The sequence below is a fragment of the Pipra filicauda genome, unplaced genomic scaffold (assembly GCF_003945595.2).
Source record: "Pipra filicauda isolate LSUMZ 115617 unplaced genomic scaffold, ASM394559v2 scaffold115_size4368891_pilon, whole genome shotgun sequence".
In the NCBI taxonomy this organism is placed as follows: domain Eukaryota; kingdom Metazoa; phylum Chordata; class Aves; order Passeriformes; family Pipridae; genus Pipra; species Pipra filicauda.
The window spans coordinates 3565838-3592730 of NW_024103607.1; the positions used below are offsets into that span (position 1 = coordinate 3565838).

The 26893-nt window shown below is 35.8% G+C and overlaps 1 protein-coding gene across 4 annotated transcripts in view; it reads right to left on the bottom strand.

The window, feature by feature from the left end:
* MYO16 (myosin XVI) overlaps positions 1-26893 on the bottom strand; it is a 361410-nt gene that overhangs the window by 80397 nt on the left and 254120 nt on the right. For all 4 annotated transcript variants that reach the window (XM_027743477.2, XM_027743481.2, XM_027743479.2 and 1 more), the window contains exons 24-27: positions 17149-17224; positions 14304-14479; positions 9933-10013; positions 9489-9694 (exon numbers count right to left, since the gene is read on the bottom strand). In XM_027743477.2, coding sequence (XP_027599278.2) covers positions 9489-9694; positions 9933-10013; positions 14304-14479; positions 17149-17224 — 539 coding nt within the window. The remainder of the gene's footprint in view (positions 1-9488; positions 9695-9932; positions 10014-14303; positions 14480-17148; positions 17225-26893) is intronic.

The following is a 26893-nucleotide window of genomic DNA, read 5'->3' on the forward strand; positions in this document are numbered from 1 at the left end:
TTTGTATTAATTTAAGAGGTCAACAAATTAACAGGCATTTCCTTAAAAGAGCTTCACTGGTTAAGGATTAGTGAAGATATCAGTAGTTTATAATATCTTAACATATTTATTCCTATGTCAGGCATTTAACTGAATGTCTTACCACCATATATAAATCTATGTCCATTATCTTTGTTATTATGCGACATCAGCAAATTATGAAGTACTTAATAATTATTTTTGTTGAAACATCAAGGTTCTAAAATAATTTAACGATATTAGCTGTTTATTATAGGCACACGGGACTCCATCAGCTTGTGAGATATGGGCCAAGAACTTTCAATATGCTTATTTGTGCACAAATATAATTCTATCTATTTTTATAACTATTTAATACTTTTAGATGAAATCCAGTGCTGTGGTATTTTAGTACCTTGCAGAAACATTTCTCCATATTTAGAAACAGCACAAGCTTTTAAATTCACAGATGTAAAACATACATAGATATTATAAGGATATCATAGAGAAACGGGGTTACTTAGTGATTTAATAAACATTTAGTTAACCCTGAGGGATAAGAAATATCAAGTGCTAGTGGAAACCAGAGGTACCAAGGGTGGTGCTTAACTCTGAAAATGAAATAAACATTTTAAAATTTCACAGATTCTTCCTTCAGTTAAATAAAGTAAACCACTAGAACTGCTGAAACAGTTCAGCCAGAATTATGCTTATGTGTGCCCAATAGATTTATGATTGCCTAAGAAAATATAGTTTTATGCACCTAGTATTGGAGGGAGAACAATACCTTGAGATTCCCATAGAAACAGCCTAAAAGCCAGGACATTCCCTACTGCACAAAACAATAAATTCTCTGTAAGAAGCTTCACTAAGTTTTATGTATTCTATACTAAATGTAACAGATTATTCAGATTGCACACCAAACATTTGAAAGTTAGGAACTGCCAGACTTAACTGACCATGTCATCTTTATTTCCCTGTATCTGGCTATTTTATGACCTAATTACATCCCCCTGCTCAAGGGACCCCTTTTCTTGTCAATCTTGTAAAACTCTGTGTACATGACAGACATGAATAATTCAACTGACTTCACCAGTTTACACCCATTTGTAATCGCTTTAGAAAATGAGGGCTGCCTTATAAAACTCTGAGGATGCCCAGCAAATAATCCTGATATTTATTTTTGCCTTCAAAATATAGCTAGATGCCTTCTACATAAAGCTAGATGTTTGATCTACCACTGAAAACTCCAGTCACAAAAGAAACTTTATTTTCTCTTATAGTCATTCGTGGGATTAGTAGTTTAGAGTAATTCTGAGACTGCTGTAAACAATTCTAAACTGTGTTCCTCTATCAGAAAGGTTGGAAAAAGGCGAAAAAAAAAAAAAAAAGCTCAGGGTAGAAGGAAGAGGGGATGTTCAGAGTGATGGCATTTGTCTTCCCAAGTGACCATCACATGTGATGAAATAGCTTCCCTGGAGATGGCTGAACACCTGCCTGGGAAGTAGAGATTGAAATTTTTATTTTTTATTTCTTATATATACAGGTTTTTCTTTCCCTGTTCAATTGTTTTTATTTCATCCTATAAGTTTTCTATCTTTTCCTTTTCTAATTATCTCCCCCATGTGGGAGTGAGCTGGCAGCTGGCATTAACCAAATGACACTTCTTCATCACAGTGATTTATTGGGGGTGCTTGAGTATGACAGGCTGGACATGACCTGGCAATGTGCACTTGCACCCCAGAAGGCCAACTGTATCCTGGGTGGCATCAAAAGAAGCGTGACAAGCAGGTCGAGAGAGGCAATTCTCTCCCTCTACTCTGGTGAGACCCCACCTGGAGTTCTGCATCCATATCCCAGGTCCCCAGCATAAGAAGGACATCGACCTGTTGGAGCAAGTCCTGAAGAGGTCCATGAATATGGTCAGAGGTCTGGAGCACCTCTCCTATAAAGACAGGCTGAGAGAGCTGGGGTTGTTTACCTGGAGAGGAAAAGGCTCTAGAGTGACCTTATTGTGGCCTCCCAGTACCTAAAGGTGGCCTATGGGAAAGCCAGGGAGGCACTTTGCCAAGGGCATCTACTCGTAGGACCAGGAGGAATGGGTTTAAACTGAAAGAAGGCAAGTTTAGATGAAATATTAGGAAGAAATTCTTTACTGTGAGGATGAGGAACAGGTTGTGGATGCTCCATCCCTGGAAATGTTCAGGAGTTGGATGGGGCCCTGAGCAACTTGGTAGTGGAATGTGTCCCTGTCCATGGCAGGGGGTTTGGAACGAGGTGATCTTAAAGATCCTATCCATCACAAACCATTCTGTGATTCTACAATAATTACCAAAAGTGCCAAAGACATAGCCATTTCAAAAATCATGGTTTTAAACTTCGTGGATGACCTCCATTCTTCACAGGAAATTAGTCACTACCATGTTTATGAATTTGGCTTTAAAGTGCCCTCAAAACTGATGACTTTAAAATACTTCAGTTACTCAATTTTTCTTGCATTCTGAAAGAAAGACAAAGAAAAATGATTACCCTCAATCAGAAATATCACTTCTAGCGCTAGTTTGACACAACAAACTACAGAATGACAAGACTGTCATTTGATATAAATTGATATAATTACATCTACTTTAATGAAATACTGCTTTTTTAATACCTGTCAGATTACTTCTTGCTGTCCTGGCAAGGACTGAAGGTAACATGGTACATATCAATGTAGTAGTCTATGAGAAGACTACTGGTATTGCATAGCAGACAATAAAGCTAAAAGGGCCAGTGTGATGATGACCTATCACTTTGCAATCTACTCAGTACATCATTCTCACCAATGCCCTGCCTAACTTGCTCATGAGACTGAAATTTTCTGCTGACTTTTAATTCACAAATTATATATTATAAAATATTATATCTTCCTTGCTTTCAAGAGGAAAAAAGGGAGAGAGATAAAAAGAAGTGAACACCAGAATGTTTCTGGACAAAGGGAGTTTAGATATGCAGTGGTGAGTCCCACACAAGATTCACAAACATAAACAACATATACTATATATATATAGCATATATATAAAGTGCAATACTTTATCAGGTAACAGTGTAAATTTGATCAAAAGATTACAATAGCTATTAATAATGGCTTTATAGTATTTGGAAAAGGTCAGACATTATTTGACAAAGCAATGATATCGGCATGAAAATAAACTTTCCTGAGAAAAAAGATATGTCTTCAGGATGATCTCTAAGTCAAGTCGATTGTCTGAAAGAGTTAGTACAATTTAGTGCTTTGAAGCCATTTTTTACATAAAGACCACTATTAGAACATTTCAGTATCAATGAATGCTACCCTGACCAGAAGTGGAGATTTCAGGATCTGCAGTTCAGTGTAACTTCAAAGAATAAATTAATCTAAGAACTTCATACTGAAATCAGAGGAAAACCTGTAATTAGAATAGTCTTTGAACATACTTGTTTCACCCTCCCTGGTATGATTACCATAAGTATCCATTATCACTGTGTTCCATATCTTCCTTCCTACTATTTCCTATTAAAATGGATGTTTTGCCATCTTTTGAAGTTACTTTAAAACAAAAATTCATCAGAATGTTAACTCTTTATTTTTAGTAAAGCTTAAATGTTACATATTTTAAGACATCTGATTCATATAGGAGAGTAAGGTCAGCTAATGAAAGAAGGGAGAAGAAGGGGAAGAAGGGAAAGAAGAAGAGGAGGAGGATGACAAGAAGGAGGAGAAGCAAGTCTTACATTGTCCCTCCAAGCCAGCACCTGACAATGTCGTAACAGCACAAGTAGCTACGTATAATCTAAGTTTCATGGCCGCAAATGCATAGGTAAAGCCATTTTAAAAGATTATTAGAAATAGTAAATCATAACAGTCTAGTAACTTATCTCTTGCAACAATACTGTAAGAAATGTCTCTACATACATCCTTCATATTCTCCTTCACACTACCAAAATTTCTCTGCTGTTCCTTGAGCAACAACAAAAGGCAGGATGGGATCTCCATGGTGGAAACCACAAGGGTGAGTTGACAGAGTTAAACCCAAGAAAGATAGTCTAGAAACCTGAGAGACAGTAATAAAATTCCAAGAAACTCTCAAAAAAGTGCAGAAATAAATGCAACGAATAGCACAGTAGAAGACTATTTGGGCTTTCTGAACAACATGATTTTTGTCAAAGAAATCCTGCAATTCTCATCAGCTAAGCAAAAGGCTCCATTTGCTTATCAGTTCACATAATCCACAGAGGTTATCCTGAGCTTCAACAGCTCTGAATGTTTCCTACCTGTCGGGGAAGGCTAACACAGATGCATCTAAGGACCTGTGCAACTGGACCTTGCAGTCTCCATTGCTAAGCAGTTTCCTCACACAAGAAACATGGGACATGTCAGCCTCAGTCTCTAAGTTCATAAATTCTTCCTTAACCAAGGAAATTGAAATACAGACAGAGAAAGGAACTGGGTATAGTGCAGCAACTTGGTGAATGACATTAAAGAAAAGAGAAGAAAAATTTATTTTAATTTCTAATTCAATTTACAGAACACTAATGTTAAAGGAGCATTTGCAGAGGAGGATGCTAACAAAATAAAATTTTTCAGAGTGAGTGAAATAGAGCATCTTATTGCCTCATTTTTACCTGAACGTGTCTGAACAGCTGTATTCTTGTACTTCACTGAGCTCACCTCATTACTCTAAATGGGTCCTTATCACTATATATCACTATAATTATTTTTTAAAATTTATATTCAGAATGGCTCCTACATGTCTTCCTTGAGCTCAATGAGAGATGAATTACACAAAAGTCAGTCAGGATTCATTTTATTAATTGATGTAAAAAGATTAGGTTCTAGATATTAAGCTTGTACAGAGTTTCTCAGTCCTGTTGTTCTGCAGTGGTAATAGAGCACAGACTCTTACTTAACTTTTTTGCCATGGACCAAGTACCAAAAACATAATAAAATACTAAGTTCATACTAAACTGCTTTTGTATATCTTGTGTGGAGTTATCCTCATTTTAAATAAGATATCAAAACTAAATAATGGAAAGAAACAGCCATCTGCAGGCAGTTCCTAATTCCACAGCTATCTCACTGTTTTCTTTATTCCAGGAAAAAGGATATTTGAGGATACTTTACCTGTATGTACAATTTGGGCTGCAAAATGGAAAGACTTTTTTAAAGACTTTAAAAAATTGTTTGTGCTGCTGCCTGGACTTAAAAACAAAGCTAGAATTTAAAAATCTAGTCCACTGAGAACAATTCTGAAGATATTAAGCAAATATAGGGGTAAACTTTCCCAGGAGTCTAAAATGCATGTTATTCATAGCTTTCTATTTTTAAGATGACATAAGAACTGATCTCTGTCTCTCTACTCACAGAGCTTTAGAAATCAGGCCAACACTGCAGGTGAATTCAGCAGAAACACTTGGTAAACAGGTTGAAATCACATATATAATTTCTTAATTATATTGGTGTTATCTGTTTTTACAGGATTTAATAGCATTTGACCTTATTAATTCCCATTTTTATCATGCACTTAAGAATGAGAACTTCCACAAGATTTCTCTTCTGATCAACGAACTTCGGTGACTGAGGCGTTCACTTCACAGCTGTCAACTTTTACTTTGATAATACAGAAGCAGAACCACTAAATCCAAAAGGAAGGCAATAGAAGCAATGATTAAGCTTTGTAGCCCAGGAAAATGTGCTCTTGCAAAATATGATCTTTCTTTAGCTACTGTCTTTCCTTCGCCTTGGTAGGAGTTCAAATGCAACTCATAAATATGTTAGAGAAAAGTCATAATAATCCCTCGTGAGGTATCAGTAGAAATTTATTCAATTTCATCCAATTAAGAAAGAAATGGGACTGATTGCTGATAGAATACCCAGGTCTTCCAATATTCTATCCCTTTCCCACAAAGGCCCCTAATTTAAACATTCTTTTATTAGCCAGCAAAAAAGGGGTTTAATTTTTTAATTAATTGATATTTTTAACTCTGACCACATTACCTTTAGGATAAGGAAGACTCTAAAGGTAAATGCACAAAAATTGCAGGTAGAGCAGGGGAGGACAGCAATTCACTATCTTTTGGGAATTCAAGTTGGGATCTGGGCCACAAATTCTCTTTAGAATACCAGAAACACCAGTTTGCCAGCAAAGGAAATAAAGATTTGAAAGGTGAAAAACCTCTATCAACTTCAGGTCTAAAAGCCTACATGGAAATCTGAAAAAATAATTTCTCATTCCAATCAATGAATAGTAAGACAAGACCAGAGTTGGCTGAGCAGCCAACAGAACTAATCCAGTTAACAAAAAAATAACCAAAACTAATTATCTGGTATCCAAAAATATCCTGTCCAGTCACCCAGGTAATATAGAGATGCAGCACAAGTGAGAGTTTTTTAAAAAACTTTTTGAAAAGGTAACTCATAATCTCTGAATTCAGTATTTCTTTCTTACCTGTAGACTATTGGCTGAAAAAAAAAAACCAACATTAGGAAGTGATGGTTCTTTAGAACTACAATCTAACAATATCTTTTCTGCTTAAAAATGCTGTACTTTTTAGCCAATAGCAGAACAAATAGCCACACTTAGGCTATTTGAAATTGAAAGAATTATCCAAATACAGGGAATGTGAATATGATAGTCAGATGGTCAACGCGGCTAAAGTGAAGAATTCACATGTTCTGCCATACAAAGCAAGGTAAATTTTGGCCTATGTGACAGGAATGGCTACTATAAAAAGCCTTACAATGTTGATGGTCTTTTTCAATACAGCTGGGCTAAGAGCTCTGCGTTTCTATTTGCACACAGATTTAAAAATCTGTAGTGTTGAAAGATGTATGCAAAGTGATTATTGCTAATTTATAAGTAGGTTCAACATATATTCACAGGGAATATTATAAAATTAATTTCATTTTTATGACACCATGCTAGCCCTATAATTGTTTAATTAATTTTATGTATAATAATAAAATTATTATGACCTGGTGCAAATATGTAAAAATGGCAAGAACCTGTAAAGATAATTTATTGTGGAGTAAAAGGAGCAGAGATGCACAGTAACAAAACTAGAACACTTTAAAATAATAGCATAAATGTTTCTGGCATCATATTGTTGGTTTTGGGGGTTTTTTTGCTATTCTTGTTTTACTGTCATTACTGTAAATAAATATTTATTGTGAGGCAACAGATATCTTCTAGACTTTTAGGCAAAATTTGTCTTTGGGATGTACTTGAAGATGTGGACAAAAAAGACTGAAATTATATTTTAAACTTCAAACATTCTTTTAATGATGTTTTTAAACAAAATTTCTCCAAAAAGAAGAAAACATGCCAGACTCATGTCTATACTGTTAGAGTGAACACACATGGTACCATCCACTGGCACTGAAACCAACTGAATAAAATTAGATTTGTACACATGGTTATTCTCCTTTACTCTCCAGAAGAGAGCAGCTACATCCATACTGCCCACCAGGAATGATACCAAGCCTGTGCTAATTCCCAACCTGCATCTGGGAATTGCAGTGAAAAAAGCTGGGTGGCAAGGTCCAAATCTCTGCCAGGAACCACTGTAAGGATCTAACAGTAGAAAAGATTGTGGCTATGTCCTCATGAAATAGTCCCTTGAAGTCCAATTCAATAATATAGGAATTGCCCACATAGACCGTATAGCCTATATAGGTTATATAGAGATTGCCCATACCAGTTCTGAACATGAAAGCAGCATTCTTTTACAAATCTCCCATTATCTGCATCTTCTCCTCAACCAGCCTGTACTTCTCAATTCATACTGGAGGATGAATATTGTGGTAGGACAGAAATGGCTTACTTCTGAAACAGGTGGGATTACAAGCTCCTATATTCCTGCACTTTTTGAATATTTACAGAGAAAAAAATATTTTGCCCAAGCAGTAATTTAACATCCACAACTCTTTCCAAGAAGGCAACTGAAAGTTGTGTGTAAGCAGCTGATACTCCCATACTCTTTTTCAGAAGTAAACCTATACAAAACCCAGATTGTGACTGCTTGATATATCAGTCAAGAAGTAGAACATGCAGAGAGAAAGAACTTGTGTAGAGTTGTATCGGGGTTAATTATGCTGATACTTTTGGTCTGTGTTTGGCCCCGCCACCTGTGAAAGTTTTACTCTCTCCCTGCCAAGTTATGGGAAAACAAGATCTGATAAAAGGGAAAGTTGTCCTTGAAGAGAGCTTCTGGTCTAAACTGTTTTAATTGGTGTTCCGTGATTGGCTAATTGTCCTCCAAGGTCACTTGAAAGAGAATTTGAGGAGGAGGAGGAGGATGAAGTAGCGCCCCCAGACTCAATTAAGAAAGACCCCCAAAGCATACTGCACGTGCGTGAGGGGATTTCCAAAGTTCTCACGCATGCGCAGAAGAGATGCACTTACATAACCAGGAGGTGGGACTGAGGGCCTCTGGCTGGGCAGTGCTGGCCACACCTGGGAGGTTGTGGTCACTCAGTTAATTGTATAAAAGAAGATAGTGCTTTCTTGGAGGAGAGCTAGCTTTACTTCAAGGACAACGTTGCCTTTTGGTGGGGACGCCTGCCAGTTTGTGAATTTACTGACTCTCCAAGGATGCAGCTTCTGCTATGGGTAATTATAGGCATGCTAGGTCAGTAAGATAACTTTATGGGCAACAGCTGGGTGACTGGGGAGGTCGTGCTGGGGGTGTATTTCTCTCCTCCTTCCTCCCTTTTAGGTTTGTTCGTTTTGTTGGCCACCTCTTGGTAATAAATACTGGTTTTTGTTAAGCTTTTAACGGTGTCATGGTTTTCAAGTTTCAGTATGTCTCGAACCCTCCCTAATATCAGAGTGCATGAGCCTGCTAAACAAACATCTCTTGGACAAGACAGTCCTCTTTCTTTCCTGAAACATTTGAGAATGTGAGCTAAAACCCCACTAGTGAATTGAGGATGGGAAAAAAGAGTTTGCCTTCAGACAGAAGCAGTGGCATGTATCTTTTTGTCTTTTCATATCAATTCAGTATTTCACTGATTTCTAACAACAATAATAAAAATGGAGTTTTGGTATGAGTGTTAGTAACTCATCACCATGAATAAACAAATCCTACCTTACAAAATACAAATAATGAACTCATGACACTTATACCTAGAAACTGGAAAAATTAGACTATTTCTCCTTATGCTTTTTAATTACCTGCAGACAATATGCAGTATTCTGTATTTTGTAAATCATATAACGAGCATAAATTATAAAAAATATAGCTCTTTTATGACATCTTATTTTTAAATTTTAATATATTTTCCTGATGATCTTTATAAATATATTTCTAGAAACTTCATGATTCTTTTAATTTAAACATAACAAGGCTATATCCCTTGCTGGCAGACATGATTTTCTCTGAAGTCTGAAAGGCTTACCAGTAAAACAACATTCCAAGCACTACCAGAACATGACAGAAGGTAAGAAAAAAGGTTTTATGAAAGAGTTTACCTTGACAAGAAGTCTGTGAAAGAGAGACGTATTGGATATCCATGTCGTATGATTTTGACCATGTCTAGGACACCAATATACTGCAGCTGAGCAGACACATAAAAATTGTCAAAAGTATCTGGTAACTTGGAGTTATTAGGCTTTATACAATGAACGGAATGAGGAGTGCAATTCTGCAGCTTCCCAATAATATCTGCAAGTGATTTCTGCGGGGAAAAAAAACCCAAACAAATCAATTATCAACCATTCTTGTGCAGCACAGTCTCAACATGTATGTTCCTCCTAACTTTTTAACATCATTTTCTCAAAAGAGTTGAACTGGCCATGCAAGTGGCTTTCACAAACATGATTTTTCTTTCTTCCATCATAACACTAAAGGCTAATTCTGCCTTTAAAATGTCTCAGGATTTTTTGTGAATTTCTGTCCATAAGATGTTCACTGACCCTGAGCTGTATTGCCACAGTGGTTGGGCCCCCTCGTTCCAGTCTCTGAAGAAATGAGGATGTTCCTTTCTTTTTCAACAGCTGTGGAGAAAAAAAAATCTCAAGATGGGCAGTCCACATTCATTTTCATTGTTATACAATTTACTAACAAAGGGAAACATTTATACAAACACTATGGCATAGACAATATTTGAGTTTCAGAAAGAAATGGGAAAGTGGATAAATATTCTCAGGTATCTGCAGAGCCATGACTGGTAAGAGAGTTTTGATTTCAAAAGTAGCTGTATACCATTGGAAAGATAAAATACCTTTTACAAAACATTGGGCAAAACAATATGATCTAGAATTGTGTTGCAGAAGCAGGACTTGTGCCGTTAGTATCCCATACAGTCTGCCTATAAGTAGCATAATTCTGTAACTCTTTGAAAAAGGGCCTCATGTCTTTGGCAGATGTTTAAGTGAGTAAATACGAGAGTGCAGACCTTATAAAAAAATCTTGATGGCAAAACAATAATGTTTTAAAAAACTCTTCTCATTTCTTCTTGCACATGTGAGTGTAGTTAATCTTTTATTTTTCTTTTCTTTCTTAACACATTTTCACCCATTATAGACATCAATTGTCAACAACTTCCTATCTCATTAGAATTATCCTATACATCAGAATTGGGAGGGGAGAACAAATTTATTTTTCACTGTTCTACTTCTTATCTTTGAGACTAAAATGGAAATTGTCATCCTAAAAGTCATCCCAGAATTTAGAGGCTTTTGTTATGCTTTCTACAGAAAGGCTGGCAAAATTATTGCATTCCAGGATTTGGCAAACTTCTTAGATTTAAGCCTCCTTATCAATGACAGCCTTTTCACCTCTGACTTTTCCATTGCCTTTTTCAGTCCACTTACCCCATAAAAATCCCTTTCTATCAAGTCAGCATGTTCTGGACTACTCCTTTTTCCAGTTTTATCAAAAAAGTGTACATTTTCTCAGCTTGGCCTTCTCAAGCCAAGTGCCATTAAAAATATTGCACTGCAAGCAATTCTTTACTCACTATGCTAAACTTTGGAGATCTTTTTTATTTCAAATGTCACTTACTAGGATGCAATAAGATTCTAAAGGCAACTTCATCCCCAACTTCAAAACTAAAAAGTAGAAGAGATCTTCTTGTTCCAGGTCTTCTCATAGAAAGAACTGCCAGCATGCCAATGATACTTCTCAGTTAAAGTTTAAAAAATAAGTGAGGAATATAACTAAAATAGAATTTTCTCCACCTTACAGATATGCTTCCTCTCAACAGATAAAGTCACTAATTCAAGATTGTTTCCTGAGTTAGTGGGAGAGCCAGGAACAATGCTTTAGACGCTGAAGTTCCTGCCTGCTGTCTTGTGTTACACATTTCTTTGCATGGGAGAAAAATATTTGCTTCGGAATGAGGGAGAAAAAACAAAGGAAACAAGGCAAAGAAAAAAAATTAGTTTAATTCAAACTCTCCAAACTTGGACATCTTAAATTTTCAGCTATGGACTACGGAAAAAGGCTTTATCACCAAAATGGTACTTCTCTATTACCCTCTGATATACAGTTTTACATTGGAAAATCTTGTACCTCTATTCTACAGGAAAAAAAAAAACCACATGTAACTTTGTAATCTCTGTTAAGAAGCTAAAACCTCCTCCTAAAAAATCTCTAGACTTCTGCTGTATGAACTCTGAAACACACTGACTCTTCTAAAGTAAGCAAGGGGAAGACAACGGGGCCAAAATACGCACCAGGAAATGATGACAGAAATACAAGGGAGCAAGAGCTGATGTGAGCAAGAGCTGTGAGAATATCAGTGAAGATATATTTTATTTGAAAAGGGGACATGGTCTTCATAAATCACAGAGACTTGAGCTGGCATCCCCAAATTCCTATGACTCCTTATGTGCTCCAAAATTCTGACCAGCTAGTAGATCAGTTCATGTCTGTCTTAGGATGGATGTACTGTTGTCTTGGATTCTACCATGCTAGAGTATGTTAGTTTAAAGAGGTAGACTATGTTTACTTGTGACAGCGTGCTCAAAATCAAGGAGTCGTTTATGGAAAGGTAAATAGGTAGATACATGGCCATAGAGAGAGACATTCATAATTATATAGCCTAGCAATTAGCTAGGATTGCAGTGAAAAGGGAGGAGAATCACAACAAACTCCTATTTGACTTCAAAAGTGTCTAATTCCCTTCCCTGGATACAGTGGAGTGTAGATGACTGCCCATACACAGTAACATGACAACTTTCCATTTTATGTTTCTCACTGCCTATAGTATGATGTATGTTGTAGCTCAAATTTCAGACATAAAAGGAATGTCAGTCTCTGGTTGATAATTTTTGCCTTAATGTCCCTCCTTCTCTGCCTCCCTTTTTCATTTTTTTTCCTCCCTTTGTTGCCTTTACCCTCAGGATAAACTCCAATAAAGATGCATATAATACATTACATATAATACTTCTATTTCTAAGCTGATAACAAAAAGCCCCTTACATGACATTTCCAAATACAATAACAATAAAATAATAAACCCAACATTATTCCAGTCCACCACAGTGGATTTTCAAGGATATAATGGAAAAGAGGAGGAATTACTGTAACAAAACAGGGTTGATCCACAAAAGAATCTGAGTACTTACCTACTTCCAGCTCCTGTATTGGGTGCCTATTCCAAAATAACAAGTGTCTCTTGCTGGAGACATTGCTGGAACAGTTCAGATACCTGAAGTTCTGCTTCAGTCCTGCATGGCAGCACATTACCTTGCTCAAATTAGGCCAACTTAGTATCTACAAACTAAGTGGTGTTCTGTCTCACCTGCATAGCTCTTCTCAAAGTCTACCTTTGAGAAGCCAAGCCATCCTTGTCTCCGTGGGCAGATGAAGGATGAACTTCCTCTCACCTTCCATCTAATACCTAAAGGTTTAGAGCATCCTCACTGAATGTGAAATTTCTGACTTGAGTTATCACGTTTCCCAAAGGAATGGAATGTCTTCTATCTCTCAAGAGACTAAGTCCAAGTTAAAAGCTATTCTGGTCAGGTCAAAAACAATACAATTTCAGAGATCCCAACTGTGCAGTGTTTTCCTGTGGCTTGATTAGGTTTCTAACTTAGATGTGCTTTTCATACTTCCTCCCATGTATGGCACAAGGATCTTCTTCACATCTTCAGGAAGCTTCCTCTAGGAAGCTGTCACTATAGTGGAGAGGCACCTAAAGGCACCTTGTAATGCCTCAGCTGTTTGTTAAATATAGATTAAACCAACACCACGCAGTTCAACTCAAGTTTTTCCACTGAGATTACTGACAAGAACAGTAGTCAGGAATTATGCTGAAATCAGCAGGGGGACTATAAGTAAAGTCCCACTGCTATTCTGTGGATATACTTGTATAAAGCCTTCCACAATGACACATGAGAGCAGGCTCCTTAATCCCATGACAGAATCAATTTTATGCAGCTGTAAGCCAGAAATAGAGTTGCAAGATTCAAGAAGCCTGGCGAGGCAGCTGATGCATTGTGAGAACTGCTTGCTTCTTTTCTAGAAGGAGGAATTCCAAAGCTCTGTCATGAATGGACTTCCCAAATCGCATTACTTCTCTTCAAAAGAGAGACATTCCATGTGATATGAACAATTCATTTTCTGATAGTCTCCAAAGTTTCCCTCTTACTCCCCCCTCTTTTGATTTTGGTTGTGGTTTGTTGTTATTTGTTTGAAGGTTTTTTAAACTTTTTGGGCTGACTTAGCTAGCAGGAAAAGAGACAAGTTCAGAAATGGGGAGAGTTTGATTTGATCTCAAATTGACCGGGAAAATTTATATATGAGTGACCATTTGAAACAAAGTTTGCCAAAATGTAAAGGATTGATCTTCACACAAAACTACACAAACTGTCTTTTTCAAACTAGAAATCTTTTCCGGTTGACACAATAAAGACATTAAAGTTTTATTTTTCCACTTCCTATGTCTTAATTTACTCAACTATTCACCATAAACTCAGTCAAGGAGACAAAACACAGAAGAGTTTCAATACAGCCAAAAAATCAGTAATATTGCATTCACTGTTAAGCCCTGGAACCATGAAATCATGGAAGGATTCATGCACAAAGGGACCTTATCATCCTGTCCAACCTTCTGCTCAAAGGGTCCAAGAAAGAGACTCTCCAACCAGAATTATTAGTGTTGGTAAATTAGAACCTGTTCTCACTTTTGCTGCTTTACTGTTGATATTAAGTACTAAATTATTTTAGCTTAATGACTACAGAGGATGAAGAAGAGAACAAGATGATTTCAGAAATGATAAAATAATAGAAAAATCTTCAAGGAGCAAAGAGCAGAAAGAGTCCTAAATTCTTACCTTACTGAGCTCAATATATTTTTTTGTTTCTCCACTTGCACAGACTACAGATGTTTTTTTACTCAGCAAAGCTGCTTTACACCCTTTGATTTTAAGGGAATGATATGGAGGAACAAGTGATCCAGTTTGTGTCAGTTTGGACTGGAACAATTGATTGATGACTACATTTTCACTAGCTGGAAATAAAAAAAAGAAAGGAATTCATGAAGATAAAGTAGTTAGTAAAGTGGTTAGAAAATTATCTAATTAGTTGGAAAATTATCTATATTGTATTGGAAGTAAAATGACATACAGTAGGAGAGAATTAAATAAATAAACTTAAAACAAATGAACAAACTAATAAATTATTATATTATGTTAGTTATCAAACAGCATTCAGTATTTAAGGATAATAACAGCATTCCTGTGCTGAACAAAAAGAGGGCATAAATGAAAACTTTTCAGACTATGATCTGTCTAAACTTAATTACTTATGTGATCATCACCTTTGATTTTTTTTCCATTACAGACTCCCAATTTATCCATCTATTAAAGCAATGTAAGGGATGAGTTCTGCACCACAATTTCCTAACATGTAATATTTAGAAACAATCAAGGTCCTTGACAGAAATAAATTATAGACACTCATTGCACTAAAGAATTATATATACACAAAAGATGAGAAGAGACTTAAAAAACCTCCAAAACGTAAGGACAGAGCTGTAGCAAATTGTGTCATCATTTCTCTACATCAAGACCATACTTCAAAACATCTACAGAAAAAAGGCAATGCCATACATATATATTATTATGCATTCAAAATAAATACACTTCCAACAGCTGTTTTTAAAGATACAAAACCTTTATCCTAATTTCAGTCAAATTATCCTTTATGAGATTATGGTCACAGGCTTTTTAACATGAACACGATAATTACATGTTGCTTGTACTGCCACATCATCAATAACCATTAAGAACCTGTTGTGTGATACATCCTTAACCATCCTGAAATCCCGTTACAATTTTTTTAAGAACTAGCAAACTGGCATTATGATCACACCCATCTTACGGCTAAACAAAAAAAAAACAGAAAGAGGAATGGGATAAGCATCACAAATAATAACAGCATAGCAAGTAAAAATCTTCAGTTTTGTCTTTATTAACTGTTTAATGGTGTATTACTAGATGCTTAAATGCAATAGATTTGTTTCCCAATTTCTGTGGAAATTGCTATTCTTTACTCAACAAGAACAATAAAATTATGAGGACGACAGTGAAGCAAATAAATCAAATTATTTCAGCACAATCAGTGGACATCAACCTCCATACGTTAAATGTAATGAGTAGGATTAGGAAAGGCACAAAAATGATGTCTTTCAAATTAAAACAGATAAATCCTATGTCAATAATCTCTCCTGATTTATTTGTCAGATCAGGTATGTTCTACATTCTTACACATATGTGCAAGTTATTTTAATGTTCTCATAGTTAAAAGTTTTGATAAAGGAAACTAAATTCAGTGAAAATCAAAAGAAGCATGCATTAAAGTTATACATCTACACAACTTATGAAACTGACCCTGAAGGAAACATGTCACTGACAATCAGTAGGTCTGAAGCCTAAGACACTTAAAAAGGAGTAACATAGCCCTTAAATGATTTACGTGTTTGTAAAGAGTCTGTCTGCAGAATTTTTCCATTACTTATAATTGTTATTATGACTTCTCAGTTGGATATACACTCACTCTCAGCATATCAGAACTTTTATTTCCAATCCAATCCTCCATTCTTCCCTTGTAACAGTTGCATAGCTAATTACACAAAATGGCAATGAAAGTGGAAAAGGAGACTATGTGAGAGAATGGAAGAATGCTCTCTCTTGTAGAACAAACTGGAAGTTGCCATACCTTCTTAGACTCTCTGGCAGATTATCATATAAATTCCAAGTAGTGAGAACCAGAAAGTCTCTAAAACTACAGTCAATAGGTTTATATTCAAGAAAATTTCTTCCATTTCTGTTTTCATTCTAAATGTACATTTTTTGCCTTTAACATGCATCAATTATTTTACTAGGGCGTTTGGCTAATTTTACACTAAAATTGCTAAACCCCAATACATTGTAACAGCAGGGCTGATTTGTAAGACAAATATGACCTTCAAAAGACCTCTACTTCTATGGAAAGAAATACTAGTATATAATTTATTAAGTGAAAGACACTGCAGTGGTTGAAGACAAATAACACTGGCACACTGACATTTCTGTGAGAAAATGCTTAGGGGTTTTTGTCACAGAAAGGGGAAAGTTTTTTATTAATCCAGTTATGAATCATTAATTAATAAAATTGGTTGCATTATTATTATTATGCATAATTATAAAACATACACAGGAAAAGGCATTTAATTTTGCATTTCAATGGACATTTATATCTGTTCACTGAAAAATATAAGAACGCCCACAAGTTCCTGCTTTTAGAAAGATACTCAAGCAGTGCAGCACATTACCATGCAGCCTCTATGATTTTGGGAGCCTAATTTTGTTTCCCTATTTTCTGGGTTTTATTTTTGCTTTAATTCATACCCATTGTTTTCTGTAAGTCACTCTTATCTATCATACTATATCTTCTTGTTCTTTACCTCATATCACATCACATCACATGATGAAGATGCTTTATGTTCCTGAATTCTAAAAGCTTTCAAAATTATAGCAAATTTCAAACAATCCATACATACTTCATAAAGATGAAGGTGACTTTTTTTTTACTGGGAATAAAATATATATAAATGTCTCTTAAAGCTAAAATGAAAACGAAAGTCAAGTCATAATATCTTGATTTCTAACAACAGCAACCACAAAACCATTTACTTACTTTTCATTACAAATACGAGATTTTGTGAAAGGGAATCTTTGTTTTTTTCTATCGCACCAGCAATTTCATAAGTAACCTATAATAAAATATTGTGACATCATTAGTAATGACCAATGTATCTTGTAAAAATCTTAAAGCAGTAGAAATGAAGCTATGTTTTTTTCTACTGAACAGTTAAAGACTGGCACCACGTAGTGTCTTTTGGCATTTTCTTAGTGCCAACAGTATTAATCAGAATAACTGGTTGTTGAACATTGTGTACCTCTGCAAGTATATACAAATTTCATCAGGCTGATTGTAAAACATTTCCACAGTGCAAGACTACGAGTCAAAAACATACCGTAGAGCAGGAGATGGTGACCTAAACATCACTTTCCCTGTAGGATGAGAAAGTCACTCTCAGATCACAGACCTCCTTGTCAAAGGGAAACTACCCACACTGACCATGAAAAAGCACTCATGGAGCAATCTGAGTCCCAGCTCACACTCAAGACAAGTTCCAACCATTGATATGTCCTTTGGAGCCAAGTTCAGTCCATAAGTTATATACCAATCCTATTTACCTTTCTAAGAACTAGGCACATAAGGATTTTGGGTCACCTTAATTGCTTGATGGCATGATTTAATGAACAGACAGTTGGATTGTCACTGCAACTATAAACACTACCCCATGTGGTGGGCACTCTGAGAAGGAGCAAAATGGGAGGCTCTAGCCAGAGGTTCTGAGGGTACATCCAAAATTAAGAAATATAACCAAATGTCTGTTTTAACACTGAACCCACCCCTGAAGACACTTTATAGAAACAGAGCACTGAGACAAGAAAGCAGTCACTGAGCTCAGTTGTTTTGGTTTTTTTTTCCACTTTGTATGGTGATGGAAGAAAAACAACTAGTTAATTTACAGGCTTTAGATATACACAGCCCTTGCTTGCGCAGTAGTAGAACCCAAAGAGAATTTTTAAGTTAAAAAGGAAGAAAATTATAGATTGCAGTACCTTCATGATTAGGTAGGTACTTAATGGGAAATTCTTAGAATACAGTTTGATTTTATTTACCTTGGGACTATGTTTCTATCTAAAGCCTTCTTTAATTTTTTATTGGATCTATATCCTAATCCCCTTAGGTATTTGGGGAAATGTTATCCTTGGACCTTTAATAAAGCTGTAAATATATCATTAAGATTAGTAATACTCATCAGTGCATTAATTTTCCATTGGGTCATTTGAAAATTATTCAATGCTATCTAACTCACAAAAGAGATTATATGACTTGGATGTGTATAATCTGTTAGAGTGAGTAATTGTCAAATTATGTAATTAGTATGGTATCCGATATGAAAAAGGTATAACAATAGAATTATGGGGTTTTTCCATGACAGATGCAATGTTATGTAATTTCCTAATTGCATTTCCTAAGAACATACAACATAGTCAGCAAACTGTTAGCATAATTTAAGTATACTATTAAATGCTTTCGGTGCACCTAATATAAATGTTCTACCATACTGGTCTATAAGAGGTAATTAACAGAATTTATTTGACAAATCCATAATGCCAGTTCCTAACTGAGTGTCTTGGGTTTTGACTAAATTAGAAGAAGAGAGTTAGTATTGGGAGGAGTTGGTAAGTACAGCAGTGGGAGATAACTATACTACGAATAACTGGCTAGATTGAAACAGGGAGAAGTTTCAGTATTGATGCTGGTATAATACATCGCCAACTTCTAGAACTATATTCGTAAGACATATCTCAATATCACATAAAATACATAAAAGTTAGGAGAATTCCCTTTTATGAGAAAATTGCTAACTCTCTAGCAGTTTTCCCATAGACTTGGTAAATTAATTCACTGACTAAAGACGTGAAAACTGACTCAGTGAAATGACACTCTAGGGTTCCATATTCATTGTCAGTCCCACAGAAGAGAAAAAGAAGTAAGGACACTTCTAGCTGCCAATGTTGTTAATTTAATCCTGCCCTCAACAGAGATGCCAAACTACATACCAACCAAAGCACATACATTTTGCTCAGTTTTCTTCCATGGGGTTTCTAAAGTTAACCTGCCCAAAACCCTGCATTGGTTGGCACTCAAGGACAGTGCATAGTTATTCTGGGGAGACAAAATTCAAACAAAGCCTATTTGCTTTATTAACTATCTTCATGCCCTAAAATCAGTAGACTGTACCTCTTCTCTTCTAAATTAAAGTATCCTCTGTCATAATATCTGACTGAGGTAAGGAATTTTCTCAAAGTTTATTGGATTTCCCAATATATTTTATCAACAGGACAATCTTTACATATGTTTTTCATCAATTCCTTAAAACACTTTTTTTTTGTAAATAGTTTTCATATCTTGTGATAGGTCAAAAGCACTCATGCCTAATGGCAAATTCAGCAGGAATCCTAAAACCAGCTAGAAAAATGCCACCTGGAATATTAGGAATGATTTGTCTGCATTAACACTTAAAAGGGAAAATTTTACTATTTTAATGGTAAAATATAGCTCAGAAACTCACGGTTTTGAATGTGTTGTTAATCTTAGTTAATAAGAAAATCATCAGTTCATGTAGTAAAAGGAAAATTTTTGAGATATATTCAAGGACAATTTCATTGCACAAAAGGTCACTTGTAGTTGCTAATTTTCTGTCCGTACTTAAATGTGAGTGACAGAATAGCATTTTGAAACAACCAAATATTTATAAACAAAATAGGAGGGTGGAGGGAAGTGTTTTATTATTTTTTATTGTAAGTAAAAGTCCCAAATCAAGACTACTTAAAGGAAGAAAGAGACAGAGAAAGGGAGAAAAAGCACAACTACCTTGACTGCGTGAAAACTAGAATCAGTCAAGTAACCTTTATAAGCCTTGGTACTATAGATTGAACTGAGCCCACCCTTTAGTCCTGAGGTTCATCTGCCGGGGCCGAGCAAAGCTTGGACAGTGGCAGTGAGGTCAGCGCACGCTGTGTCTCACCTAAAAATCCACTGCGCAGGCTGGAAGGGTTAATGACCTTTCCCAAAATCTTCGCTCGCGAAGACTGGCCATTATTACTATAGATTAGACTAGACTGACTTGATTGTTATGTCTGAGGATTCAGTCTGGGATAAAAAAAGAGTAAATGAAAGCATCTTTATTGATTAATGCAACTCCTTTTGTCTGTTGATTTAGAGGTTCAGTTTCAGAGTCAGCCTGGGATATATAAGGCATTTCAGAGAAGACTGCCTCCATGAAGGTGAGCTGACAGCTTAGAGGCATTTTTGAAATGCATGTACCTGAGAAATGGAACAGACATTGATCTGCACTTAAAGGACATTATGTGCACTTGTTTATAGAGCTAAGAAGTTGGTCTTTAGGTCTGATTGGTTTATTATAGTACTATAAGTCAAAACAATGGCAAGGCAAACAGTGACAAGGGGCTTATCTAATTTTTAAATTCAAGTTTAATTTTAACTGCAGAAAGCTTAAATTACGACAATCTATTATTCAGATTTCATGAACAACGGGGAAAATAGTTAATTATCTCTAATACCAGTATGTTAAATACCTTTATATGTGTCTCTTGGCATTGTGTTAAGACAACATATTTCAGATTTACTTATTGATATGTTAATTCTTCCATAAAGTTTTAAAAAATAAAAAACTTTGTGTCCTTGAAAAAATTTGATGATGGGAATGCTATTCTTCAAAAATCATGACTACTGGTACATTCAACAGTTCAAAGATATAATTCACATGAAGCCCTTCATTACATGAGAGCCTGCAATGTAAATATTAATGTTATCAATAAAAAAACCTAGAAATTCAGTATTACAGATTCTTAGTATAGTTTCGACTGATGGTCAGATGTGGCAAGCTTGCAAAGTGTAGTGTGGAACCAGCGTGTCTCTTCTCTCACTGCTGCCAGGCAGACAGTCTGTGTGAGAAGCATCTGAGGATACCCACATTCACGTTAGGTATCAGAAACAAAGTAATGCCCAGATGAGCAGATTTTTTCCAGAAGAGATCAAACTGCCAGCGTTCAGAGAAATGTGTTAAATAACCTTTGGATAAAGCCTCCCACCAGTTTTGGGGTTTTTTGTCATAAAGGCCCTAAATCATTCTTCTCTACCTTCTGTCTGAACAGAACGGATAAGCTTTTTATCTTACAGCACTCAGATAACAAGACATTAAATAGCTCTTAGAAAAGACTCATAATATGTCAAGGCATTGTAGGATTTTGTTCAGCTGTAAAATTAAAACTGGGAGATAAAGTAAAATACTTGGTAAGATAAAGTATTAATGCACACAGTGGCCTTTGCTAAACATGTGTTCATGTGTGTTCATGAGCAATGTATCATTGCCCATGAAGAAAAAGAGAGATTTAATACTGTGCAGGTATAATAGGAAAATTCAAGAGAAATGAGGGAAAATTCATTTTCTTTCTTCCACTGGATCATTCTGTCACATTAGTGTAATACAGTATTCACTCCCAGACTCCATTAAAAAAAAAACTTCACCCCTGTGCTGATTTCTTCCATGTGCAGCAGTTAACTTGTGTATAGTGTTTTCTTCTCTTTTCGTTCCAAAAGAAAAGAAAAGAAAAAAATCCAGGGTATCTCAGAATGATATCATGCACACAGATTTTATCAAAGTATTGCTTCAGCCAGAAAATGGATTCAAAATTATTTGGATTTTTTTTCCCTTACACACATTCTTCGTCTCACTTCAAACTCATGGTTTCTTTTTCTTTTTTTTTTTTTTTTTTTTTTTTTTTTTTTTTTTTTTTTTTTTTTTTTTTTTTTTTTTTTTTTCACTTCTGATCCATTATTTCTTCTTCTTTTTCTCTTGGTACCGGTTTTTCTGGAATGGTCTAAGGCTCATTATGCTTCGATCAATAAGATGGCATGTTTAGTCTCGGAAAAAGCTTCTGAGCATAAAACTTAAGGAAATGGGCAATACCTGAAAATTCATGACTACAATCAATCAAAAAGACTTGACAGTGGAAGAAAAGATATTTTTTCTGAGTACCCTGACAAAAAAAATTTAAGGTATGAACATATTAGAGGTGTTTAAAACTGCATGGACACATCTGTATCAGCTGTAATTCTCTCATAATATAAAGCTAGAGATATCAGTTTTGTTCATAAGATGTGGTCTGTCAATCCCAATTAAATACATAAAAAAAGTTTTTTCACTGAGGAAGTATTGTTAATAACTGCATTTTCCAGCGTAACTGCATTTCTAAATTGCTAAAATACTACTGTAAGTGTCTGAGTAAAGAAGTGAACCCAATTCATTCTGGACATACAGTACTGATGAAAAGGAGCTCAAACTACATGGGTCATAAGAGGTTCATACCAGGGCCAAGATAGAATATTAGTTTTTTTTTTTCTTTTTTCTCTAGATGACTCGGAGTAGCAGTTCTTTCAGACTGACTGTGAACTACACTGTGGTTACACCTTTTGTTACCTAGAGAAACCAGGATGTCTGCCTTCACCTTCTAACACAGACCTGCATTCAGTATGACTTCCTCCACAACTGCCAGCCTAGACACATCACCTGAATGTAAATGATTAATCCTAGAAGTGAAAATTTTTATGTGCAATTACCTGTCACATTTTTTTGGTAGATCTTTCTCTATCCTTTGGGTCTGATTCATCTTTCAGTTATACTCATGTAAATAATGAGAAGCTTTACCAAGTTAAAGGAGTTACAATCAGTGAAAAACTGTGGTAAGTTGGAATAAAATTAAGCCCCCTTGTTTTAAATTTTGAGTTCTCTGAAAGCAACAACGCAGAATAAGATTGCTCTACACTTCACTTACTTTAGACTCACTTAATTGATGTCAGACTATAAAAATGGCTCTCAAAACCTGCCAAACTATACTGTTACTTTATAAATGCTTATTTTTGAGTGCCAATAAATGCTGATATATTTAAGCTGATACCTGAAGAATTTTTATAAAGAATAAATAACAAATTACTTCTATAAAAAGCTACTAAATGTAGTAATAGCACAATCTAAAGAACAGCATCAGCAGTTTAAATCCTAGGTTTTCATATTCAAGTTATCAACTTATGAAGACATACTAGGATCAGAATAAACTCAATTTGTGTCACTTAGTACAGTCATACTATCATCAGAGTTTATGTAAATACATATCATAAATCACTGGAAATTTCAATCTGTGATAGCAAGATAACAGTTCCACAAGATATCAAAAATGCGAGTGTCTTTAAGGATTTTGCTCAATCACTATTAAAGCAAGGAGAGTTAAACACTTGCAAGAGAACTTTCCTGTTCTGGCAGGGCCAAGCATTTTACTACTGTAAGGATGCAAAGAACAACCTGACTCTCTGGAATAGTTCCTTGGCCAATGTAAATCAAAGGATCTCCATTGACTTCGAAAGAATGTGTGAATTTACATTACTTGGAGAGTTGTCTATTTGTTCATGCTTTTAGATTAAATGTCATTACTATTATTAGGAAAAGGTCAAACCAAGTGTCTATGTTATAACACAAAATCTAAACAACCATGCAAGGCTAAAAAACATGTTAATGAAAAGTGTCCTCTTTACCGCTCACAGTTTAACTTTCAGAACAGGGCACCTGAAATGTTGGTCTTAACAAATCTTTCAAGTGCTTCTTCACAGAATAAGACAAACATTTCTTTCATTTTGAAGAAATGTCCTTATTAGACTGGTTGTGATTTTAATGCAGCTGCCTTGCTGCTGCTTCCATGTCAGGTTTTGGGGTATGGAACTTTTTTGAGCTATTGTGATAAATTTGTATAAATAAACTGCATTAAAAACTACTTACATAACAAGTACAAAAAAAGTTTATAAATGAAATTAGACATCTGGAGTTTATGCCCAGTTCTTGGTTGTACTGTTATTTAACCACTGTGTGCCCACATTCCCAACAGTGGAGGTATTCAAACCACTTAACTCTGGCAAATAATTTGAGTCTAAGTAGAAGGCCTTGTGATGAAAGAAGAACCTCCAGGCAGTTATTCAGAGTATTTAGGTTAGGAATTTAAGCACTACCCAAATAGTCTTAATCCTTTCCATAATTACCACATTTCTATTATTGGGCAGGAACAAATTTGCTTGCGTCAGAACACAACTCGAGACTTCCATCAGCTTCATTTCCAAATGAAGAGTCACAAAATAGACCTGTCCTCATCTATACCACTGTAAAGGATCCTAATCTAGTTAAGGAAGCCTAAGCATGCATATTCCAACCTCTGATCTGTTCTGGAGAGCTCAGGACATACAGTGTTATCCTGAGATATGACAGAGCCAGCAAGTCTGGTTTTGGTGACTTGCAGACAAGTTTTGAACAAATATCATATGAATTCCCACTACAAATAGCCGACTGACTGAGTGTTCAACAGTATAAATCTACCTCAAATAGTCATCATAGCAAAAAGTGTGTCATCCGGTACCTTTAGCAGCATAGATTAGTTATTTTTCTGGTGTTCTTACCCTAGCAACCACTAAGAACTCCCTTCAGAATTTAAACTGATTTTAAAAATCACGCAAGGGAAAGATTATCTGTCAAAATAAACAGCAGAAAAGATACCGTATTTATTTGAGAATTGTAATGTGAATTCTAATCAAAAGACTTTATCATAGCTGCCCAATTTCTTCCTCATCAAACTCATTCCTTCTGCCTGTTGCTTAGGTAAAGAGAGGAGCGTCCAGGTGTCAGTTGTCTGGTTATACAGAAGCACCTGCAGTTCCCATGTATCTTTAATGGAGGGTATGTATCATGTGCTGCCGTTAAATCCTGAAAAAAGTCAGGTTCTGCCGGATAACAGACTTTACTGAAATTTCAGGTTTAAAGTGACCTACTATTTAAAGTCATCAACTAATAACACTTGCGATTACATTTATAAACAACGCAGTGCATATGATCATGATGTGGTTGTTTTGATGCGCAGTAGATAAATAATGTCATCATCACTTTGTATAAGAAGAAAGGAATTAAATCATATTGCTCAAATTACCATGGTATTACTCTGCTCTCCATTGCTGGCAAAATCCTGGCAAGAATACTCTTGAACAGACTAATACCCGCTATAGCAGAAGGAATTCTTCCTGAAAGTCAGTGTGGTTTCAGAGCCAACAGGAGTACCACAGACATGGTATTTATTCTCAGACAACTGCAAGAGAAGTGTAGGGAACAGAACAAAGGTCTCTATGTAACCTTTGTAGACCTCACCAAGGCTTTCGATACTGTGAGCAGAAAAGGTCTATGGCAGATTTTGGAACGTTTAGGTTGCCCCGTACAATCCTAAACATCCACTGGTCAGATTATGTGACCAATACATCTGTTCTAGAACAAGCAGCAATCACAAGCATTGAGGCCATGTTGATGAGAACACAGCTGCATTGGGCAGGGCACGCCTCCAGGATGAAGGACCACCGCCTCCCTAAGATCCTGCTTTATGGTGAACTTGCCACTGGCTGCCGCATGAGAGGAGCCCCGAAGAAAAGATACAAGGACTCCCTGAAACAACATCTCAGCCTTGGCCATATTGATCACCATAACTGGTCTAGTCTGGCCTCCAATCGGGAGGTCTGGAGACACACCATCTATAACGCTGCTGCTTCCTTTGAGAACGCACACAGGATCACTCTCGAGGAGAAAAGACAATGCAGAAAGAATCGTGTCTTGTTGATACCACCTAAGGAGTCTTTCTGCTGTGCCTTTTGCAATCGGATATGTCTATCTCATATTGGCCTCATAAACCACCAGCGTGCTGGTAACAAATGTGGATAAAGCCTTCCTAAATCTTCGTTCACGAAGCCTGGCCATGATGATGAGATAAATAATTTCTAAACATGCTATTCACAAAGCTTCTAAGGGATTCCATCAGTGGATGGATATCTCATAGAATCATCTGCATAAGGCTTAGAAAGTGTGAAAGTACACAGAACAAGTTGTTCAGATGTGAAGACTGATTTCTGCAGTCTTCGGTCTATGTTCTCACATGATTTCAATGGAAATTTTGGTAAAGTGATAACTAAGAGCCCGTTATATTGTACCAATATAATTTACATTCCTTAGCTAATTTTAAATACCATGTTTTGAACAGAGAGAAGTGGCAGAATGTCAGGTTAATCTCAGAAGGGCCAATCTGTCAGACTATCTAAAAAAATTATTATCCCTCTTAATACATGCCTAATTTGCTTGCTTTGAGTTGTGGGTGGTGGTGGAGACCATGTGAAAATGAAGTATTGGAAAGAAAAGGATAAAAGACCTATTTAAAAGAATTAAAATAATTACACTTTTTCCGTGAACAATGCAGAAGGGGGAATGCAGAATATTCATCTTATTTTACAGCCATATTGAAAGACACTTAGTATGTTCTGGGGTTTTGTAAGGGAAAAAAAAAAGGAAAAAATATTATGACTACTAACAAAAACATGGGGGTTTTGATTTTGATTTTTTTACCAGATGCATGCTGGTATCCCAGGTATCTACATATATAGCAAAGGATCTACAGGGAACCTGTACTGTTCTGGAACATTTGAAGGCAAAGTGACAGCCAATTAAAATGGCATTAAACATTTATGTTAAGGGATCTGAATCATCTCCTTCTACATGAAATGCTCACAGTGAAGATACAATTTAGGAGTCAGAATTAGGTAGCCTGAATCCTGCATGCTATAAGTTACAGATTTTATACACCAGATATTGCACTGAGATTCTAAATTGTCCTCGGAAAATTTATCACTTGACAGTGAATTGTTATTTATA